Below are 24,735 nucleotides of genomic sequence, written 5' to 3'. Positions count from 1 at the left end.
TGAGCCACCATGCCAGGCTAGTATGTATTTCTTTTCTTTTTTATGAGCTCTAGCTTCTTTCTGAGCAGTTTTACTATTTTTAGTTCTATGACAGACACCAAGAAAAACATTCCTAGTATGAACAACATTGAACTTTGTTTTAAGAATTAACATTAAATAAGCAATTTTCCCACTTCAGACATGTAGGGACTTTTTTGGTAAGGAGGAACAGGTACAGTAAGTCCTCAATGTTATTGATAGGTTCCTAGAAACTGTGACTTTAAGCAAAATGACATATAGCATGTCCTTGTATAATGCCATTTTTTAAATGTTATTTTACTATAAGAGTGATGAGAAAAAAGGTGCAGTTTCTAAAAACCTATCAATGACATTAAGTGAGGACTACTTGTACAGAGGAGAAAAAGGTGGGAGTGTTGGCTTTGCTTTGTTTCCAAGTTCCTGGGTGCTGATTCACCACCCTAGCAGTGAATGTTTATTGAGCGCCTGCAATATGCCAGGAGTCTTGTTAAGTATTCTGCATGTGTTGTGACATTTCAGTCTCATAATTACTCCTTCAGATAGGGACTATTTTATTTTTTTACAGATAAGGAAACTGGGGTTCCAAATCATTTGGCAGTGGTGATACAGCTAATGCATGAGCCAGGGTTTGAACCCCAGCTTCCAGCTCCTGAGTATGTTTTCTAAGTGCTACACTGCCTCTTGACCAACAGTTCTCATTTACGGAAGTTTATCAACTGCCCTGTGCTTCACCTATAGTTATCTTACTTACTACAGCAAGCCAAGAAGATGGGACTACTGGTAGTACCATTTAAATAGGATAGAACTCAGGCTTAGAAAGATTAAGCCATTTGCTTAAGATTATATGGCTAGTCATTGATAGAGCCACCATTTAAGCCAGTTATGATTCATTTGGCCATCTTGTAATTACTAAGCTGTACTGTCAATATAATAGAAGTTTCCATCAGTCAACTTGGAAAGGAATATTGCAGGAGATTTTTGAGGTTTATTAGGATACATGCTAACAAAATTCAGGCTAATGCCAATATTGGAAAGGATTTTATTATGAGAAACATAGAAAGCATTTGTGAGAAACATAAAATTATGTTAGAATTTGAGTTAGAATTCACACTTTCTTCCTTTATGCATGAGGCAAAGGAAATGCAGGAAGGGGTGGTGTGGCAGAGCCAGGGGCAGTTCAGCTTCCCGAGTGACTGGGCCAGGCATACCTACCTGCTCCTCCTCTCCCCATGTCCATCTGGGAGACTCTTTGTTAGGGAGCACGTGCACTCAAGAAGGTCAGGGTTCTGCTTTGGGCATGAGATTTACCCCTCTGCACCTCATTTATCTTCTCTGTTAGTTGGGGACAGTAAAAGTACCTACCTTTTAAATAGCTAAGTAATACATATAAAGCGTACAGCACAGTGACTAATGGCCCCTGGATACCTAGAAAAAGTAGCCATGATGATGATAATGAAAAGGAGGAGGAGGAGGATGTATTAATATTATGTTGCCTCTTATGATGCTTTTTCTACTCCTGTTAGGTTTAAGTCAAAACAAATTTAGCACATGATTGAAACAAATTAACCCGAAATATTAGTTGAAAGTTCCAGATTATCTGATGAAGATCCAAATATAACTTCTGAGATCATTAAGCAGCTTCCTGAATAAAGGCATGAATGAATAAGCAATGAGTTCACTGAGTACGAAAAGGCAAGTGGCACTGTTACAAAGCCGTTCCAAGGATAGAACGCAAGAGAATTACAGAGTGAAAAAAATTACGGAACTTCACAGAAGTCAATCAGCTTGAAAAGAGTCTCAAGTTAGTTCTATTTCTAATCTTCTGCTTCATAAAAAAGAAGACAAGGCAGAGCACTCAAGTGGGGAAAAAGATGTACTTTAAATTCATTGTTTAAACATTTTCTCAGAAAACAAATTACCTTTAGTCATTCAGGTCACATAAAAGTTGTATGTTGTTTCTTTCCCTATTTCTATGTTGACTACTGATATAAAGACTCAGTTCATCATCTGTTCACACACTTACCTAACTGTACGTCGGTTGTGAATCTCAGTCTATGGATCATGCTGACTTTGAATGACTTGTAATGGTGGCTGCTAAGCATATCCTGTACTGTGGCTATGTCAATTTGAGAATCCTCCTCAAGAATCCCGTCTGCCCTTGAACCTGGGGAGGAAAAAGCAGTTTAACACATGAAGATACATGAGGCTTGGCAAATGGTGTCTGCTTAAAATGCTTTGGGATAAATTAAAATAATATGGGCTATTTAATTTGGAGAAGAAAAGGCTGAGCGATGACTTAATAATGCCATTCCAGTAAACAGAGGACGGTAACATATTAATCATTCAACAATGAATTCCACAAACACTGCCTATTCTATGGCAGGCCCTTGGCTGGGTAGCCGGGATACAAGAAGGATAGAAGAAGTTCTGCTCACTCTCGGCAAGAAGCACAGTCTCTACAAGAGTTAAGTCAAAACCACAACAGCACGGGGCCTCTTGTTTCTTTTCCTAAACGTGATTTTTCTGATCATAAAAGCAATCCATGTTCCCCGAAGAATCCCTGTTCTTCCCAAGGTTCTCTAACCATCTATTTAACAGCCTTTCCTGGTTCAGGGGTACCTGTGGGCAGTTGGATGTCTGTGACAGTCTCCCCACTGGCCTTTTGGTCACCAGACTCCCCCTGCAGTCCAGTCACCACAGACTTTCCCATCCATTGTTCTAAAGTCTTGACCATTCAATTCATTCACTCACCAAATGCTTAGAATCTTGTGCGTGCTAAGTACTCTGATATGTGACATTGCAGATAAATAAGTCTGGTGCTCAAAAATCTTCCCTGGCTTCCCACAGCTTCCTGAAAGAAGCATACTTTTTTTCAGCCAAGCAACCAAGGCAGCCTATAATCTGTCTGAAATATAACTTTCCAATCTTTTTTTTTTGGTTTTTGGCCGGGGCTAGGTTTGAACCCACCACCTCCGGCATATGGGACCGGTGCCCTACTCCTTGAGCAACAGGCGCCACCCAACTTTCCAATCTTTTTGTCACTTCTCACAAATATCTTCTCTCAGCTTCTCCAAAAGCCCTCAGACTGTATAGAGAGGTCCGGATTTTCTAATTCTGGGCCTTTTGTTCATGTGGTGCTCTTGGCCTAGGACACTCCTTTTACCCTGACCTAGACCCAGCAAAATCCCCCTGACCCCTCCTGGGTTAGCACTAACTCTACTTCCTCCATGAATCTTTTCTGATAGTTCTAATTGGCAGTGAATTCAACAGAGGTTGGCTATTGGACTGGGGGCAGACCGGGACTCAACTCCTAGTTCTATCTCTTAATTTGCTGTGTGATCATGGGCAAGTCACTTTACCTTTCTGAACTCCAGTTTTTGCCATTTACAGAATGTCAAAATTCATCATATTCAGCCTTGCACTAGAATTGTCTAGTTGCTCTGTCCTAATTTGGATGCTTTGGGAAGGTCAGTAAAGTTTTTAAATTCATCTTTATATCTTCTGTAAGCAATACAGGCAACTGGTAAACTCTCACTAAATTTTGCTAAATAAATGATAACTAATATGGGTTGGGTGTGGTGGCTCACGCCTATAATCCTAGCACTCTGGGAGGCTGAGGTGGGAGATCTCTTGAGCTCAGGAGTTCAATAGCAGCCTAAGCAAGAGTGGGATTCTGTCTCTACCATGTAAACTAGAAAAAATTAACCAGGTGCTTGCTTGTAGTCCCAAGTACTGAGGGAGCTGAGGTAGGAGGATTACTTAAGCCCAGGTGTTTGAGGTTGCTCTGCGCTAGGCTGGTGCCATGGCACTCTAGCCCAGGCAATTGAGTTTTAAAAAAAGAAACCTGGCATGTATGAAACTTTACCACATGGCAGGTACAGTGCTAAGCACTTTATAGTCACCACATTTCAGCCTCATGACAACCTTGTAAGGTCCTATAATTTTCATGTTGTACAGAGGAGGACTCTTGAGGCTTTGGGAGGTTAAGTCACACACACTAAGCCAACTATCTCTCCATCCCTAGAGTTTGAAACGTAGGCTCCCGAAGTTGCAGGTGCACATGCTGGTGCCCTTCACCAGTGTGGGTGTGGGGCCGTGAGGGGGTACCTGTCTAGCAAAGGCCCACCAGAAAGAAGGGAGTCCCCAAAGATGGTTCCACAGGGAAATCCAGAGAGAACTCTTGTGGCAGAGTTGGGGAAATGGAAACTCTAGATTTGGGTATAAGACTGGAAAACTCTATTACATAACAGGTAGCCTGACAATAATACGCTTTTCCTTCCCATACTTATTGCTTACACAGGACAAGCTTTTTAAGCCAAGGTTGGTTTCTGAGGCCTTCACATTGAACTCATTTGTTAGAAATCGTAGGGTGTTCTATTTCTAAACTCTACAGTAATTCCTCACTCAGACCATTCTAGCACCACAATAATGCTTCTCCCTCAGCTAGGAGGCAGCCTCACACTTCACAGGCCATTTACCAAATGCGTCTGACAGAATCTCATATTCGAGCATCTTGTACATGCTGTCCTCTCTGTCCAGGTCACCCTTCTCTCTACCTCACTCCCCTGTAGCCCCTTCCCTATTCCTTTGAAGAGCATAGCATAAGCGATACTCCAGGGAAAACTTCCCTGACTGCAGGACTCCAGATCTAGGTCAGCTCTTTCTGTCCCCACACCCTGCATTGTCCTACAGAACCATTATCTTAGGTGGTACTTACCTGTCTCAGGCACTAGTCTAAATCCCAAGGGGGCAGGCATGGGGACAGCTTTACTCACCACCATAGCCCAGATTCTCCCAGTGCCTCCATGCAAAGGATAAAGCAAGAGCTCGGTACAAATGTACTAATGAACACAGGCTCCATGTCCACAGCAAGGTGAGGGTCAGAGACACGGAATGACTTAATCGACATCTCATCTCTAGGACACGGCAGACCTGCACCCAACATCTGCATTTGAATGGGCCTTTGGGTAACCTGTTTCCTTTCTCTGCAATACCTGTGATGTAGGATAGAGATGCCATGGTCACAATTACCACTGTCTCCTGGCTAATGTCCACATCTCAAACCGAGAGGCTGGCTAGAATCTGGAGTTTGGAACATTATTCACTTTCTCTAATCTACATTTTCCCTGAAAAATAACTGCCAAAATGTATTTATTTATATTCTAAAACATTCTGTATATGAGAATTATGGAGAAGTTTGGCAAAATATTAAAATCCTTTAATAAAAAAATCATTTAAAGCCATCTTTTCTGGGAAAATGCCATTTATTAGATACAACCAAGCTTTGAACTGAAGAACTTCTGTTTTCTTTATTAATTAGTATTTTTTAAATATTGCAGGTATTTGATTTGGAAAGAAGTAACAGCTCATTATACTAAAATGCCAATTACTAAAAAAAAAAAAAACCCCACATTCAAGATTTTTACATTTTATGATGTTGGATTAAAACCAATTTAAAAATTACTATAACGTGACATATAATTTTTACTGAGCAATTTCAATGCCAGCTGCTAATAAAGCACCTTAGCTGTAAATGATAATTCAGATGCTTTTAGATAAAGTGGTGCATAAATATGGCTGGAAATTGATTTAGCTTCTTACAGAAGCTACTGAAGAATGACATATTTTGTTTAATACACCAGCTAATGTAGTCCTAAAAGCTCAAACAAGTGCCAGTTTTCACTCCTAAATTTGCTGTGGGAGATTAATGAAAACTTTATATTTTGCTGAAATGTTAATAATGGGCAGATGAGATGATAGGATTTTAGTAGAGGTCTTAAAGCTATGGAATAACCAGCAAGGCTTGTCAATTTCCTCATATTAATTTTGTTTAAGACTTATATAGCTGGAGCTAGCTCAACACGCTAATGCTTCCTACACTGACCTTCTACTCTCTGATAGTGTAAATTCATATCTTATTCGAGGATTTAGGTCCCAGGGATACTTGCTTGAGTTCTGAGCCTTGTCCCAGCTGACCAGGGATGTGTCTGCTTTTATGATCAGAAGGGCAACAGCACCTGAGGGAACAGGGTAGGATCCCCTCTGCACTCTCTCCAATTCATGCTGCTCACTCCATAGCAGGTAATCCGCTAAATGAAAGTAACTGCTGGTCTTGATGTTCTGATGCTATTTCTCAGTGTAGGCCCAGGAGTGCTGCTCCCTCAAGGGGGCATGTCTGTGTGTACATGCAATGTGCAACTACTTCTCTCTCCATGCCAATAGTGCGTTAGACCGTGGGGAACACTGGTAAGGATAAAGCAGGGCTCCTGATCTACAGGAGCTCACAAACTAGTAATAGGACACAGTAGAAAGGAGAAAAAAAGTACCTAATAAATGGTACATGCAGTAGATATTTTAAGGACAAATATTTGAAACGAAGCGTTATATTAAAAGCTTATTTTTGAACCAGGAAAGTTCTGACTTTGCATGTATAGCTTTACTGTTTATATTCTCCACACGATAACAAATCTTGGTATTATACCATTTGAATATTAAAAATTGTGGTGCTATAAATTTCACATTAAAAAATCTAATTCTGGGCTGAAAACTGTGGCTCATGCCTACCATCCTAGCATCTGGGAGACTGAAGTGGGAGGACTACTTGAGCTCAGGAGTTTGAGACGAGCCTGAGCAAGAGTGAGACCCTGTCTCTAGTAAAAATAGAAAACTTAGCCAGGCATTGTGGCAGGCACTGGTAATCTTGGCTACTTGAGAGCCCAGGAGTTTGATGGGGCAGCACCTGTGGCTCAAAGGAGTAGGGCGCCGGCCCCATATGCCAGAGGTGGTGGGTTCAAACCCAGCCTTGGCCAAAAACTGCAAAAAAAATAAAAAGAAAAAAAGAGAGCCCAGGAGTTTGAGATTGCTGTGAGCTAGGCTAAGGCCATGGCACTCTAGCCTGGGCAAGAGAGTGAGACTCTATCAAGAAAACAAAAACAAAAACAAAAACAAACAAGCCACACCCCCCTTCTGTTCAAGATAAGACGTTTTTAGCTACTCAAAGTAAAAAGTAGAGAAAACCAGGACATCTTAAAAATAAACACACTAAAAATAAAACAAAAACCACTTCCTAAAACTGTTAATTTAATTGAAATATAACCCTTTGGTATTTTGTTAAATTAGCAATTTAAAAGGTCGCAAGCCATTAAACGAAACAAAAGCCACACTGTGTTCCTCTACATTAATGCTGAACTGGGTCTTCACATGAATGACAAGATAAATTGTAATGGTGCCTTCAAAGACTTCACAATGTATTTTGTCAAAGTCAGGACTGTTAATGTCTCTATGTGCCGTGGATTACCATAATGTATCGTGTCAAAATGCTCCAGCTGTAATAACTCAAAGATGTATTGTGATAGATCAAATTTTGGGGTGGGTCTAATAGTGACTTGAGAACCAGAGCTCAAAGGGACTGACAAGGCTGTGGAAGAATGACAGAGAGTGCATTCACAGAGCGCGACAGTTTGGGGGACAAGCAGAAAATCCAAGTTCGTGGAAGCAGCTTAAGTCTCTGGAGTAAGAAATCAGGAAGGAGGAAGGGAGGGATGAAGCCTGGCAAAAGCGGGCAAAAGGAAGCAGAGAAGAGGTGAGGAAGGAGGCAGGTGGAGTCTGGGGCCTGCAGCAAAGGGACAGGAGGTGCTGTGGCTCAAGCACCTCCTCTTGGGACTTTAGTAACATTACAAAGAACACGGAATACAGTGTTCAGAGATATAGATTCAAACGCTAACTCAGACACAAAGGCTCAAGACTGGGTCAAAATCCTGCCCAAGATTCTACTGTGTGGAAAAACAGAGCTGTGATAGATCAATTAGATTCTGGAGCCCATCTTCCTCTTCTCCTTCCCTCAGGTGGTGTTGAAGCTTGTGGCTTCAACACTCCTACAAGCAATGAAGTGGTAAAAGGCTGTTAAGTTGGATAACTACAAATTCTAAATGAGCTGTTCTCAGAGTGTAGTCTGCGACCCCATGGTTGGGGATGGGGCAGGGGTGGAACCCCCCATACTCCTTTGGGGGCACATAGTTTCATAATAACCATAGTACGACATTATTTGCCTTCTTCATGCCCATTCTCGTCTAAGTATACACCAAAAAGAAGTTCACTGATACAGTGGATTCTGATTTCACATTTCAACTAACATTTAAGAAACTATTCTTTGCGTTTTGGTATAGTAATAAAAATTAATATTTACAATTATCTGCAAAGGCTATTGAAATACTCTTCCCTTTCCCAACAACTCAGGCCAAATTTTCTACATATACTTCAAACAGAACAATATACTGCAACAGACTGAATACAGAGGCAGGTAGGAAAACCCAGGTGTCTTCTATAAGGCAGACATTATAGAAATCTGCAAAAATATAAAATAGTACCACTCTTCTCATTACAAATTTTAAAGAAATTACAGTTCTTTTTCATAAAATTTATTTTTTATATAACATGTAATAAATTAATACCTCTCAGCTTGTATTCCTAGAATAAATAGAGGTAACCCAAAGCAAAAACTCTTTGGGGTCCTCAATACCTTAAGAGGATAAAAAGGTCCTAAGACCAAAAATTTTGAGAAGCGCTGTCTTTATTAGCCATGCTTTCATTGTCCCTGATGTCCACTTGGACAACAATGGTACACAAAAGTGCAGGTACAGACATGTGTATGTGTTATAACCTGACAATAAACACAGTGACAAAACCTGTATACATGTTATAAACCTGTAAGAGGTTTATTTTTCAGACGATCAGAGCAAGGCTAATTATAACAAATACTGTTTTATAGGTTAAAAAATGCTTTCATCTATGGGATGTCACTGGAACTGAGGGAAACACTTACAAGTACATGACTTTCTTCCTCCTTTTTTTTTTTGGAGATAGGGTTTTACTTTGTTACTTTGGGCCAGAGGGCAATGGCATTATCATAGTTCATCGAAACCTCAAACTCCTGGGTTGAAGCAATCTTTCTGTTTTGGCTTCCTACAGGTATGGGCCACCCCACCTAGCTAAATTTTCCATATTTTGTAGAGATAAGATCTTGCTCTTGCTCAAGCTGGTCTCTAACTCCTAGTTTCAAGTGATCTTTTCACTTTGGCCTCCCAAAGTGCTAGGATTATAGGCATCAGCCGCTGTGCCCAGCTAATGACTTTCTTTCAAAATTGGCACTAATCATTAATTAAAAGCACAGATGAACTCACTGTATGTTGACAGATTTCCTGTATTTATAGATAGAAACACATGGGACCTTAAAATTCATTTTATGATTCAATGAGTCTCAGAGCAAGTCTAAAAGGCCCTAATCTAGTTGTAGAAGTGACTCCTATCTCCCTTCTCCAAAAAGATCTATTATGCCAACTTCAGAACTCAGCCAAAAGATCAGTGGCCTCTGTTATATCCTCACCTTTAATTCTCCATAGCACAATTTGTTGCCCACTCCTTCCAAGGCAGCAAATAGTGATTCAGCACAACCATATGCCAGGTGCTGTCCTGTGCTTCAGGAATTTTAGAGAATGGCAGGATTCCCAGATGATGGAAAGGGGGGCAGGCAATCCACAGAAGGATGGGAAAAAATACGAAGTCTACAAAGTGTGAGGTCATATATACATTTGCCTTTGGCTGGAGCAAAGAGTGTGGGAAGGGGAGTAGTGGAAAATAAAGTGGTGGGAATAGGGGAAAGAGGTTCTTCAAAGGTGTGGGTAATACCCAGCTCAGGACTCAGCACAAAATAAGTTACTAGGGTGCAAGTAACTGACTGAATGAAGAGTAAATAAACCTTCTCCTGTTCTATGCTATCTCGAAGTCTTATTGCTACTCCCCAGCAAAACCTCCCTTTTCCTGCTTCAGCCAAACTAGACTTAGTTCAGGTTATACTATCTGGTCAGAATGTTCTTTATGCTCTTCAAAATTCATACACTTTAAGGTCTAGTCCAAATGGAACCTTTCCTGATCCCTCTCCTGAAACCCTATGGCCCTCTGTGGAAGGCTCTTGTGGTAAGTCTCTTAGGGGACTTTCCCTGAGAGAACTGCAGCTCCTTAAGGGTGGGAACATTCCATTCTACACAGCACACGTCTCTCCTACAGTAGAGGTTCAACTAATGCTGACGGTGAAATGAGTGAAGTTTCATGCAACGCAGGCCAACCATAATAGTATCTGAGGTTTGTACATCACACCTTATATTTACCTCGATTTAGAAAACCTCACATACGATTGCTAGTTTTCCATCTAGACTCCCCCCAAAACTAGCTTTGTAGATAGGAATCCTGCCTCAAAAACTACATCAGCAGGTAACATTTACTGATTGTTTACTATATACCGGCGACTGTGTCCAGCATTTTAAATATATTATCTCATTTAATTTTCTCAATACCCCTTTAATATAGATATTATCTTCTTTTCTACAGATGAGAAAAACCAGGCTCAGAATGTCATCCTGCTACTACGGTCATACAATTAGGGCAAGCTGGAGCTAGGAACTGAACCCAGGTCTGCCTAATTCCAAAACTGTACCCTTAACTACTACATAACCTCCTTGAGTAAAAGCATTCCTTAGATGAGCTAGAAACGTGCAATTCCATGGCCGTAACACAATCATGCTGGGCCTTGCCAGAACAAAGCAATCAGGGTAACCTAACTCTCTCCATTCCTTCAGAGAGTCTCAGACCTGGATGCCTACATGAGTCATGGAGAAAAAAATTCTTCCTTAGCTCTCTGCATCCATCATATTTTTTTTTCCAAGAGCCATTTAGTCCCCAAAGACCCATAAGCCCCAAGCTTCTCTTCTATTAAATACTTCCCTTCAGCCACTAGTCATTTTTTGCTGGTCTCTAAAAAACAATCAATAGATGATATACTATAATACACACACACACAATATCATGTTTACCGGCTGCTCTGCAATAATCTCTTTAAAGCCAGCAGGATCACATGGTAGGATACACCCTTCATTAGAATCTGCCCTGCTACCACCAGGGCAAGGATCTTTGCTGTCAGTGCTTAATTGATTAAACTCTTAGAGCAGAGCCAGCCAGGCTGAAGGACTTTCCACATGAAGATTTCAGACCCCTCTCAATAAATCAAGGTAATCTCATTTGATGAACTGATCAGAAACAGCTTCAAGTTTACAAAATTTCTAAAAAGAGCAGCTAATAGAAGGGGCTCTGTATCCTAGACCCTGCCTATCCCGCAGTCTTATCTTTCAGTACTTTTTCCCTTGCTAATTTCCTTCATTCATTCCCAAATATGCTAAGCTCCTTCTCTTCCCAAGGCATTTTAAATATATTATCTCATTCCCAAATACGCTAAGCCTTTTCTCTTCCCAAGGCCTGCAGATGAGCTGTCTCCCGGCCTGGAACATTCTTCTCTTTTCCTTCTATCTAAAGGAAGCCTTCTACTACTCTCAGCAGCTCTGGTGCCCTGCTCTCCACTCTCCTCTGCTCCTTGTAGGACTGATCACAGTAGTGAGTTCTGTGATGTGGGGCCTGCATCTTCTCCACCTCTCAAGGACCAGCATAGTGGCTGGCCCAAAGGAGGGCTCAGTCAAGCTTTTGGGGGTGCCTGAAAAATATGTGCTCAGAGTGAATCCAACCACCTATCAGAGGATGAAGCATGGCCATTTAAGGGTCTGGATCAATGGTTTATTATAAGCTTGCTTGGAAGTTAGACTGATGACACAATTTCCATTACTTCCTTTTCCTCTAATATGTTTTTGTCCACGTTCAAAGCAAAGGAGAGACTCTGTCTCTAAAATAAAAACCCCAGAACAAAAAGGCAAAGCACAGAAAAAGTAATGGGGGCATGTAAAGGAGCCTGGCACTTTTGACAATTTACATGGTAAAATATCTAAGAACTGTAACATTTGATCAACACCAAAGTGTTCCTCTCTCTGACTCCAGAGTCAGAGAATGAGGGCATATATGCTGGAAGAAATCCGCTTCCCATTCAGAGTCATTGCAGAAATGTCACCTGATGCATTACCACACCATTAGTCAAGACCTGCAGGGCAAATTCTGGGGCCAGGAGCCTACCAGAAGGATGCAAATCTCCATGCCCTCACTTAGAGCCCAGACAGGGTTTGTGGCTCATCAAACATGTTTCCTTACTGCTCTAATGTACCAGTGTATTGCTTAATGAAAGTTCTTAATTGTAATTCAATTAATTACATACACAGAGTCCCCAATTACATTTTCCAATAAGACACTGGCTGTGGTACAGATCTAAATGCACTTAACCAATTTTAATATATTAAGACCAATTTCCCTTGAATACTAATTACTACCTAATGGTAAAATGGAAAGGGGGGGAACTTTTAAGAAAGGAGAGAGAAAAATACAATTCATGTGGAAGTTCTCAACCCCACGGGGCACAATTCAGATGCTCATTACTGAAAAAGGAGGTATGGACAAGATGCAAGTTTGTGTCTAGTAAAGGTCAGCACAGCCTTTTGCCCCAAGTATCAGCACCCTTGGTGCTGGTCATTGCCCAAAGGGGCCTGTAGGGAGTCTAAGAGGCCACAGGGAAAAGAGGAGGCACAGGGAGGGAAAAGGCCACCACACACATGCTCAGACCATGTGGTGTCCATGACACACATTCAGTAATGGCCAACACATATACAGTGCATTGTGTATATTAAAAGCTCATACTGAATGGCTGTTCTTATTTACTTGTCTCAACAGTTTAAACCTCACAACAGCCATATACGGTAGGAATTACTATCGCATTTTACAGATGGGAAAATGAGGCCTACAGAGCAGAAAGACTTGCCCAAGGTCACACGGTGGCTCCAAACATTTTGCCCTTCTTTCTATAATACCCAGTCAGAGGCATTAACCAGACAGAAAGAGAATACACACGGTATTCTGCTGTCAGGGATCACACACATAGTACACAGGGCCCAGCTCTGAGTCCCCCCTGGAACAAGTGTTTCTTGTTCATTTAAATTCTGACAGTGTGCAGCAAGCACGGAACTAGTACACAGTAATCCTCACTGACATAGAAAATTCTTTACAGTGAACAATTCCCCCTTAAAGCCAGACATGTAACCAGCTTTCAGCAATATATCAACCTAAAATATGTACAATGAACATCACAAGTCATTTCTATTTGTAAACAGTTTATTTGCATGATCACATTTTCTTTTGCATTTAAAGTGTGCTATTGTGGTATAATCGAAGAGGTTTAAAGCCCTGGTATTTAAGTCACATGATAGAACTTGGAGAGATTAGTCATTTGTAACTGAAGAAGCTGAAGCCTCCAGAAGCAGTGTGGAGCCACCAGGGAGTCTCAGGGCTGGCACAGAGCACCAACTGGAAGAAAACCCAGCCCATTACAAATACGCATCACAAAGAGGACCTAGAAACGCAGCAGGTTGAAGTAAATGTTCATTCTCTCCCTCCAGCTGCGCTTTCCCTCCCTCACTATTGAGCAGTGATGGTGGTAGCCCAACAAAGAAACCCCTACCCATAAAGGTGCTCACTCAAACCTCAAATTCTACTTAAAAACCGTTTTAGAAGTCCAGTAAGAAACTTGGAGATGTTAGGGGCTCAGGATGTTCCCCTACCAGAGGGAATGAGCCACGCCTGGCCCCAGACACTGGGATCCAGAGGGGACTCAGAGCTGGGCCCTGTGCAGTGCGTGTGTGAGGTCCCAGTCCAATGTGTCCAGGGGAATCAGTGATCAGAGAGGAGTAAGGACAGGGACTCTAACTGAGCCCAGGGAGTGGCAACCAGGTGGTGTAGGAGGCTTTGAGGGGTTGCCACCTTTCTTGGGTCATCAAAGGGAAACCAAAGGCGGTAAATGAGGGCTGTCGGACTGAGACCTACAGATGGTCTCCCTACTACCGTCCACCTATCTGGGTGACCACCCATCTGGTGAGCTGAGATCCTTCCTTGGTATAACCTTAAATTAAGGAAAATAAGAATTTCAATAAGGAACTGAAATAATAGGATATCTTAAATATTCTGTGAATCTCCTTCAAAAAGAAAGGTGATCAAAAGAGGTTAAATGGATGTTTAAAAAGCAACTGAAGCCTCTTCTACAAGAGCTTCTATTTAGGAAATAAAATAATTAGATTCAGCTCTTTCTTTAGACTTAATGGAAAAAAGGCAGTTTTCCAGGCCCCTCATTACTGCCCTTGTGACATTAGCAACCATTTTACTCTTCTGAGCCTCAGTTTCCCCTTCTATAAAATAAGGACAACTACACTGGCATAAAACGTTGTTGTAATAACAGTTCTTATCTCATTCAATCCTCACAAAATCCTTGCAAAATAGATTCAACCATTTACATAGGAAACCAAGGCTCAGAGAGGAGACATGATTTGTCCAATCAGCAGAGGCTGCAAGTGATTCACCCAATGTCTGCCTGATTCTAATGACTGTGCTTTAAGCTCTATGTTAAATGATACACTAGTGAGCGATAAAACAGAAAGACAGTGCCTGACACTTTGTTGGTGTTTCATAAAGCCAGTTAGTTCTGTTTTGGCCCTGATAATGGGAAATCCCCACGTTTCTCTCTTAAAGCTATGGTAAGAATAAGTTGGGTCAAGCAGCACCTTTCTCCTAAGGACCTGGATGGAATACCCATATCATATGGTTGGTAGAAAAGGAAATTGAGGATCAGTTTGGTGCCAGAATTTATACAGAAGCTTGGACAAGAATGGAAGTCTTCTAATGTTACAGCCTCTCCATAATGTACTTGTGCTTCCTTCTGGTCTGATTCCAGCTTCTAGCAGACAGTTGGCTGAAGGATGTAGTAGATTATCAGACAAGAATCCAAACTGGAAAGCTCAAGGACTTTGGCTTGTCATTTTCTTATTTAGGCGAAGATCCAAGCACAAATGTTAGCTTTCAGTACCTAGGCAGAAACTCTTGTCATATCAGCTTCATTTGCAAGCTCCTCTCTCACAGTATATAAAGAAAATTGTCATCACCATTCTTAGGATTGAAAATCTAGGCTGTATTATCACCAATCTCAGAAAGAAAACTTAGAATTTTGGTCCTATGACTTAGTGACTAGTTACCTTTGGGCAAGTCATAGCCTCTCTTCACAATGAGAATAATATCTGGTAGGGCAATTACGAAAATTATGAAAGAAAGCACTTGCAAAATGTCAAGCACAATACTCTTGCAACAGTAGGCCTGAATAAATAACTTTTTTTTTTTTGAGACAGAGTCTCACTCTGTCTCAGTGGAGTCATCACACCTTACAGCAACCTCAAATTCCTGGGCTCAAGTGATTCTCCTGCCTCAGCCTCCCAAGTAGCTGAGACCATAGGCATGTGCCTATATGCTTGGCTGATTTTTTCTATATTTTGTAGAGACGGAGTCTCACTCTTGTTCAGTCTGGTCTCAAACTCCCGGTCTCAAGGCAGCTTCCTGTCTTAGCTACCCTAGGATTATAGGTGTGAGCCACTGTGCCTTGCCTGAATAATTTTTTTTTTTTTTTTGCAGGTTTTGGCTGCGGCTGGGTTTGAACCCACCACCTCTGGCATATGGGGCCGGCACCCAACTCCTTTGAGCCACAGGCGCCACCGTGCCTGAATAATTTTTAAAAACATCCAGGCTCAGCACCCATAGCTCAGTAAGTAGGGAGCCAGCCATATACACCAAGGCTGGCGGGTTCGAGCCTGGCCTGGGTCAGCTAAACAACAATGATAACTGCAACCAAAACATAGCCGGGCATTGTGGAGGTCGCCTGTAGTCTCAGCTACTTGGTTCTTGGGAGGCTGAGGCAAGAGAATCACTTAAGCCCAAGAGTTTGAGGTTGCTATGACTGTGATGCCATGGCACTCTACCAAGGGTGACATAGTGAGACTCTGTCTCAAAAAAACAACAACAAAAAAAGATTCTCATGTGGGGTGGTGCCCATAGCTCAGTGGGTAGGGTGCCGGCCACATACACCCAGGCTGGGGGGTTTGAACCCAGATGGGCCAGCTAGACAGCAATGACAACTGTAACAAAAACATAGCTGGGCGTTGGGGTGGGTACCTGAAGTCCCAGCTATTTGGGAGGCTAAGGCAAGAGAATCTCTTAAGCCCAAGAATTGGAGGTTGCTGTGAGCTGTGACACCACAGCACTCTACTGAGGGTGCCATAGTGAGACTCTGTCTCAAAAAAACAAAACTTGGTGTGATTGACATAAAATGTTTGCCTCATCCCGCAATGGGAGAAAAGCTGAAAGACTTAGATCCACCATATGGCAAATAGTCTCCTCAAACAAAAGGTTTTATTTTTAAAGTGTATGTCCATTCTGGGACACCAAAACACATTTGCTGGAAAGCACCCCACTTCTAAGTTCTCCGGTCCCACGACACAGACTTGTAGACTTGCCCCCCGCTCCCCCCATTATCCTCCTGTTTCCATCCAGGATTAACGCCCCTGTCAACAGGCGTCTCCTTGAGGAATCTGCCAGTGCCACGATTCCAGACTTCCCTACCTGTGCCCCATCTGCTCGATTAGCCACAGAAAGCTGTTCTTTCATTATTTATCAATTATAGTTACATTTATTGAGTACTTACTACGTACCAGGCATTGTTATAAGAGCTGTATGATCATTAAAACTCACTGAATCCTATCAATCTTATGAGGGCAGATAAACAACCCAATAGAGTTTAAATAAACTGAGGCCACACAGCTAGGTAAGTGACAGGGCCAGGTCACACAGTGAAGTAAGTGCCAAGATCTGGGGCAGCTTGGTTTAAGAGGACATTCTCCTAAGTACTGCATAACACATGGTCATAATTTAGTTCACATCTAAAATTCCTTTAAGGACAGTAAGCTTTTCCTGATCAAAGATACCAATACAAGTGAAAAAAATCCTATTTTAAAAATATTTTTCTTGGGCGGCGCCTGTGGCTCAGTGAGCAGGGCGCCGGCCCCATATACCGAGGGTGGCGGGTTCAAACCCAGCCCCGGCCAAACTGCAACAAAAAAATAGCCGGGCGTTGTGGCGGGTGCCTGTAGTCCCAGCTACTCAGGAGGCTGAGGCAGGAGAATCGCCTAAGCCCAGGAGTTGGAGGTTGCTGTGAGCTGTGTGATGCCACGGCACTCTACCGAGTGCAATAAAGTGAAACTCTGTCTCTACAAAAAAAAAAAAAAAAAATTTTTTTTTCTTTTCCTCAATCCATTTTTTTGGAGATAGGGTCTTATTTTGCCACCCCAGGGGTAGTGTGATGGTGTCATCACAGCTCACTGCAACTTCAAACTCCTGGGCACAAGTGATCCTCCTGCCTTAACCCTCCCAAGTAGCTGAGACTACAGGTGTGAGCCACCACACTCTGTCTCATTCAACTTTTTTTGGGGGGGGACAGCCTCCAGCTGTTGCCCTGGGTAGACTGCCATGGCATCACAGCTCACAGCAACCTCCAACTCCTGGGTTCAAGTGATTCTCCTGCCTCCACCTCCCAAGTAGCTGGGACTACAGGCGCCTGCCACAATGCCCAGCTATTTTTTGGTTGCAGCCATCATTGTTGTTTGGTGGGCCTGGGCTGGATTCGAACCTACCAGCTCAGGTGTATGAGGCTAGTGCCTTAGCTGCTTGAGCCACAGGAGCCTAGTTAAGAGCTAGTGCCTCTTAACTGGTAGCTAATGGAGAACAATGTATGGTTCTTAGTTGGAATTGCTACTAAAAAAAAAGAAACTTTCAAAAGTCCTTTTCTATGAGAATAAATTGTTTTCATAATTTACTTCCATTTACAAAGACTATAATATTCCATTCATTTCAAACCACTGTCTGCCTGGTGCTTTGTTAAGTGCCAGTCAGGGCTTCTTTCATTCACACAGTGACCGTGACTCAGAGTACAAGAACTGGAAATATCTTGCAAATCCTTCAAGATGTAGATGCCGGGGCTTACAGAGGTCACACAACTAAATTAAGACCATAGGCTGGATGTGACTGCAGCAGCTCATGACTATAATCCTAGGATTCTGGGAGGCCAAGACGGGACGATTGCTTGAGCTTAGGAGTTTGAGACCAGCCTGAGCAAGAGCAAGCCCCTGTCGCTACTAAAAATAGAAAACCTAGCTGAGTGTGCCTGTAATCCAAGCTGCTTGGGATGATGAGGCAGGAGGATTGAGCCCAGGAGTTTGAGCTTGCAGTTAGCTATGACTACGCTGGACTCTATCTTGGATGACAGAGTAAGACTCTGTCTTGAAACAACCCCCCCACCCCCATGTTCATGCTTAAAAGTAGTATGAGAAATACAGCTAGATTTCAAAGCTTTATCTACCAATCCTCACAGCTTCTCTTTCCTAACGTAAGAAAGTTGGCCTCATCTTAAAAAAAAAAAAAAAAAGAAAGAATTGAAATCATAATATAATATGGAATACTGTGCAGCAGTTTAAAAAACAGGTGAATTTATATGTGGAATATATAGATTAATGTAGAATAATCTGCTAAAGGGCGGAGCCTGTGGCTCAAAGGGGTAGGACGCCGGCCTCACATGCCAGAGGTGGTAGGTTTAAACTCACCCCAGGCCAAAAACCACAAAAAAAAAAAAAAAAAAAAAAAAAAGAATAATCTGCTAAAATGACAAAATAAAAATGCAGAAAATTAATGACACTATGTTTTTAAACAAGAGGGGATGCAAATGAGTATTTGTGCTTGTGCGTACACACACATACACAGATACATATCTATTTACATGTATACATACACACACACACAGAATATATACTTCCATATACATAGATGATTTGTGGAAAGATGAAAAAACTGGCAGCAACTATTACCTCTGGGAGGGGAATCGGGATGGAAGAAGAGAGACTTGGTTTGCACTACAGACACTTTCATTATCTGATAATTAATTTCACATGTGTAAGTGTAACATACCCAAAAAATTCACCAACATGTTAATAAATAGGACTTTATCTTTTTTGTATAACAAAGAGTCAACATTTTGAAACAGAATCCACTACAAAGTTCCTGTGTGTGAATTAGTTCCTCAAGTGTTTAAGGTTGAGTCTAAGTAATGAAAACAATGAAAGAAAATGATAGATTATTCATTTCTATCAGGTAAAAACCTCAGATAACCAAGTTACAGAGGGGTGTGCTAGTGTAATGTTTCCTATGGGACACCATGGCCTAAATGGTTTGGCGTCACAAGGATTATTACACTGAGAGATGTTCTCACTATATAATCTTTATGTACGTGAACTTGCCCTTATTTCCTGTTTGCTTTTTCATCTTAGAAAGCTATGCATAGTCATGTTATGAACTCTGGAAAGAACAAGTATTAAAGAGGAAGGAAAATGAAATTACCCAGAATCTTGCCAAACAGAGACAACTATACAGATGTAAAAATCATGCTCTTTCCAATTTTCTTCTATACTTTTTGTTTTTAGGTAGTTAGTATTAGTCTATATATCTTGGCATATTTTCCCTTTAATGTTATTTTTCTTATCGTAAAACTCTAGATAAATACAACTTTTAATGTTTCCTTTTAATATGTTACTGTGGCAAATTATATAGACTAGATTTTTCTAGTGTTGAACCAAATTTGTACTCCTAGAAAAAAATCCTATTTGGTAATGTTATATGTTATTCTTTTAATATTAATGTTGGAATCAGTTGTTAATATTTTGTTTAGGAGTTTTACATTTATATTTGAAAGACTGAACTGGAAAATGTTGTGTTATATGGTTTGATACCAAGATTATGACAGCCTCTTAAAAGAAATTGGAGAGTGTAACTTTTTCCCTATTCTTTGACACAGCTGATGTAAAATGAGAGTTGTTTCTTCCTTGAGTGTTTACTAGAACTAGTCTACAGTCATCTGAATCTGGATTTTCTTTGTGGAAAGATTTTTAATCACTGATTCCACTTTTTAAAATAGTTACGAGAATATTCAGGTTTTCAATTTCTTCTTTGTCAATTTTGGTAAGTTGCCTTTTTCTAGGAATTTTTTCTTTTCATTTACATTTTCAGTATTTCTAGTATGATTTTTTTTCAAGTCTTTATTATCTGTTTAGTGACAGGATCTACAATATACTGTCATTTCATTCCTGTTACTATTTGTATTTCCCTGTTACTTATTTCTCATCCTTGTTTTTGATCCATTTTATTAGATATTTATTGATTTTGTTAGTCTTTCCAAAGAACTAACTTGCTTTTGATGCTTCAGAATTTCTATTTCATTTATTTCTGGCCTTATCTTTATTACTTCTTTTATTCTCCTCAGGTTTCTTTTCTTTTTTTTTGAGACAGTGTCTCACTATGTTGCCCTGGGTAGAGTGCCGTGGCATCACAGATCACAGCAACCTCCAACTCTTGGGCTTAAGTGATTCTCTTGCCTCAGCCTCCCAAGTAGCTGGGACTACAGGCGCCTGCCACCTGCCCAGCTATTTCTTTTCTTTTTTTTTTTGTAGCTGTCATTGCTGTTCAGCAGGCCTGGGCTGGGTTCAAGCCTGCTAGCCCCAGTGTATGTGGCTGGTGCCTAACCACTGAACTGTGGGTGCCGTGCCTAGGTTTATTTTCTAATTTCTTGAGCTGAATGCTTAGCTCATTACTTTTCTTTTTTTTTTTTCTTTTTCTTTTTTTGTAGAGATAGAGTCTCACTTTACCGCCTTCGGTAGAGTGCCATGATGTCACAGGACTCATAACAACCTCTAGCTCTTGGGCTTCCGTGATTCTCCTGCCTCTCAGCCTCCCGAGTAGCTGGGACTACAGGCGCCCGCCACAACACCTGGCTATTTTTTGGTTGCAGTTCAGCCGGGGCTAGGTTTGAACCCGCCACCCTCAGTATATGGGGCCGGCGCCCTACTCACTGAGCCACAGGTGCCACCCAGCTCATTACTTTTCAGTCTTTCATCTTTTGTAATATTGCTTTACAAAATATTCCTTTAAATACTGCTTTAACTTACATACACAAAATTTATGTAGAATTTACATTATAATTCAGACAAAACATTTTCTAATTTACATTGTTACTTTTAAACTACAGGTTCAGAAATTTACTTTTTAATTTCCAAACACATGTAGATTCTCTAGTTGTCTTTTTCTTGATTTCTAATTTCACTGTGATCAGAGAACATACCACATGATTTCAATCTTTTGATATTTGAGACTTACTTTGTTACCTAGTGTATGGTCTATATTGGGAAAAGTGTGTGTGAATGAAAGAAATACGTATTCTGCAGTTGGAGGGCAAAATATTCTCTGTACATGTTTATGAAGTTAAGTTTAATGGTGTTTTTCAAATTTCTGTATTATTAATTAAAAACATATTTGCTCTTTCAATTACTGAGAGTTAAAAATCTCCCTCCATGATTGGAGAATTATATATATTTTTCAGTAATTCTTCAGTTTTACATTACATATTTTTAAAATACATTACATACATTTAGAATCATTAAATTTTCCAAGTAAATTAGACCTTTCATCATTATCAAGTAATACTTTTACATCTAAAAATGTATTTTGCCGGGCGGCGCCTGTGGCTCAACGGGTAGGGCGCCGGTCCCATATGCCGGAGGTGGCGGGTTCAAGCCCAGCCCCGGCCAAAATTAAAAAAATTAAAAATGTATTTTGCCTCATGTTAATATGGATACAACAGATTCTTTTCAAACTTCCAGTATCTTTGTTTTGGGTACTTACATAAAAGAAAACCCACCCAGACCATCTTAAAAAAAAAAAAAGAAACCCTAAAACATTTAGTTAATTTACTGATATATTTGGGTTTAAATCTGTCTACTATCTACATGCTTTCTGTTTGTCCTCCTTTGGGGATTCCCTACCCCTGGAAAACCCTGGACTTCAGTCACAGCAAAAGTGGTTGTAGGTGTTGAACTCACCTCTCTCAGCTCAATCTTTTCTCAAATAAAGGCCAGTGTGCTCTTCGATGATGTTAGCATGATGATTGGCTTTTTTCTTTTGGAGACAGGGTCTCCCTCTGTTGACTAGTTAGAATACAGTAACTTCATCATAGCTCATTAAACCTCAAACACCTAGGCTCAAGTGATCCTCGGAGTAGCTGGGACTATTGGCACATGCCACTACACCTGGCTAATTTTTTTTTTTTTATTGTTGGGGATTCATTGAGGGTACAATAAGCCATACACCTGGCTAATTTTTTATTTTTATTTTTTTTTGAGACAGTGTCTCACTGTTATTCTGCGCAGAGTGCCATGACATCATCATAGCTCACAGCAACCTCAAACTCTTGGGCTTAAGCAATCCTCTTGCCTCAACCTCCCAAATCACTGAGACTATAAGGTGCCCACCATAGTGCCCTACTAATTTTTCTATGTTTAGTAGAGATGGGATCTCGCTCTTGCTCAGGCTGGTCTCAAACTCCTGAGCTCAAGCAATCTACTTGCCTCGGGCATGAGCCAATGTGACCGGCTCCCTGACACTTTTTAAAATTCTTATAGAGACAGGGTCTCACTATGTTGCTCAGGCTAGTTTCAAGTGATCCTCCCATCTCAGTCTCTCAAAGTGGTAGGATTATAGGAATGAGCTGTCACATCCAGCCATTTTATTTAAAAATCAGTGCAAGTTACCTTCAGTGGAAGAATTAGTTCAAATTACTTAGTCTCCCTTTACTAGAAAGTGAAACTCTGCACAATTTTTCAATATAGGGATATACCGTAAGTTATCTATTTTTCCAGTATTAGAAAGATCAGAAATGCTGTGAAAACTATAATATATAAATCTCTGTTGCATTTTTAGATCTTTTCTCCTTAAGATAGATTTCTAAAAGCAAAAATATTTGATATTGGGGAAAACATTTTTTAGGTCTTCTGATGCTCCCAGCTATGTTATGTGTTACATTATAGTCATCTCTGTTTAAGTATGTCTACTTCCCTGTATACTCTCCAGCAATGAAAATTCTTTTTAAATTTTTATTTATTTATTTATGGGTAGGGTCTTGCTATGTTCTCAAACTCCTGGGCTCAAGTAATCCTCCCACCTCAGCCTCCAAAGTAGCTGAGATTATTGGCAGGCACACCACTATGTCTGCCTAGGAATGAGGATTCTTTTTGAAATACTTTTATTTGCTAGGTAGAAAGTATTACATTATTGCTTTAAAATGTCATTTTATTTATTTATTTAGAGACAGAGTCTCACTTTGTCACCTAACTTAGAGTTCAGCAAGCTAGAGTTCAGTGGTGCTATCATAGCTCACTGCAACCTCCAACTCCTGGGCTTGAATGGTCCTCCTTTCTTAGCCTCCCAAGTAGCTGAGACTATAGGCACGTGCCACCACGCCCAGCTAATTTTTCTATTTTTACTAGAGACCAGAAGTCACTCTTGGTCAGGCTAGTCTCTTAACTCCTGACTTCAAGTAATCCTAGTGCCTCAACCTCTCAGAGTGCTAGGATTACAGGTGTGAGCCACTATGCCCAGCCAAAATGTTATCTGAGTTTGTTAACAGGAATGAATATTTTCAAAATGTTTACTACTTATTTGAATGTTTTAGACCATTTGGGAATTAGTGATTTTTATTTCTATATGTATTTACAGAAGGCACTTATAACTGGTTTCAGGCTATGGGGACACCAACATTCTGCCCTTGAGAATTTGCTGCCAAATGCCAAGAGCACATTTTACCTGCCTGGTAAATTTTGTGCATGCTTCTCCAGAAGAGGCTGACAGAGGCTCTGGTCAAAGAGGAGCAACCTGGTCTTACTTAGAAGATTGAGTGGCGTGACTAAATATCTACGATTCAGTCATCATTCAGTCTGTATTGACAGAGCTCCTGCAGTACCTGGTCTATAATGGGTTGCTGAATTAATGAAGGGCAACCTGGTATGGGTCAGGGATACCCTCATGAACCTGACAATCTAGTGAGGGAGACAGACATCAAGCAATATGGAAAAAATATATAACTGTAAATAGAAATATATGCAATGAGAAAAAGTATGCTTTATGGCAGAGTATAAAAGGCCCCCAGATGAGGGACAGACCAGGTTTAAGTGATGGGGAAAAGAGAGATCACGGTGGCCTCTCTAAAGATAGGACATTTAGATTGAGATGTAAGATGAGAAAAAGTTAACCAGAATGGGGGTAAGAGGTTACTGGGGGAAGAAACACCCTGTGTAAAAGGGAGGAGCAGGAATGACCACGAACAGGCTGCTGCCATAATCAGTTCTCACATGTCACTTGCCCCTGGAGTTGGTGGGAAGGAGGAGAGGATGGCAAAACTTACAACTTGGAAACTGAACAAAGAGAATGAATGAATTTAACAAGTTTTAAAGAAATTCTCAACAGAATACAAGAAATAACTATATTGCTTCCTGCTGAATATGGAAATGTTAAAATGTTCTAAAACTTGATGGCTGAACGGTGAAACTGACAGGGCCAGTTGCTTTATATATAAAATATACTTTGTCTCAGAAAAGGACCCTATTTCTAACATCTTTCCAAGAATGCTAACATAGGAAAATATAATTTAATAGAAAAATATTAATCACAGAGTGAGCTAAACAGGATGCAGACTCTCCACCAAAAAGCACAAAATCAATCATTTCACTTTGGGATGCACTTTTGGCAGGGTGGCTGCATTCCTCCTTGGATACAGGCACTTTAGCTCTGCCTAGGGAAGCCAGACCAGTGAGTGGTCCCAAACACATGACTTCTAAGCAAGTTTGCAATGGACAAAGCAGGCATGAAGCGAGGCGGCCAACATACTGTTCTCGCGGACCAGGCAGAACTCCCACGCGCTCTGGCTCTCCAAAGTGCTCTCCAGGTCAACGGCAACATTGGGCTCACTCTGCTTCTCCAGGCGGTACTGAGGGCCTA

At 40.9% G+C, this 24,735-nt stretch overlaps 1 protein-coding gene across 1 annotated transcript in view; it reads right to left on the bottom strand.

The window, feature by feature from the left end:
- MAPKAP1 (MAPK associated protein 1) overlaps window positions 1-24,735 on the bottom strand; it is a 284,441-nt gene that overhangs the window by 48,921 nt on the left and 210,785 nt on the right. The window contains 2 exon segments of the mRNA XM_053562435.1: window positions 2,042-2,182; window positions 24,625-24,732. Coding sequence (XP_053418410.1) covers window positions 2,042-2,182; window positions 24,625-24,732 — 249 coding nt within the window.

This window comes from Nycticebus coucang, chromosome 2 (assembly GCF_027406575.1).
Source record: "Nycticebus coucang isolate mNycCou1 chromosome 2, mNycCou1.pri, whole genome shotgun sequence".
Taxonomy (NCBI): domain Eukaryota; kingdom Metazoa; phylum Chordata; class Mammalia; order Primates; family Lorisidae; genus Nycticebus; species Nycticebus coucang.
This window is presented reverse-complemented; position numbering and strand designations above follow the sequence as displayed.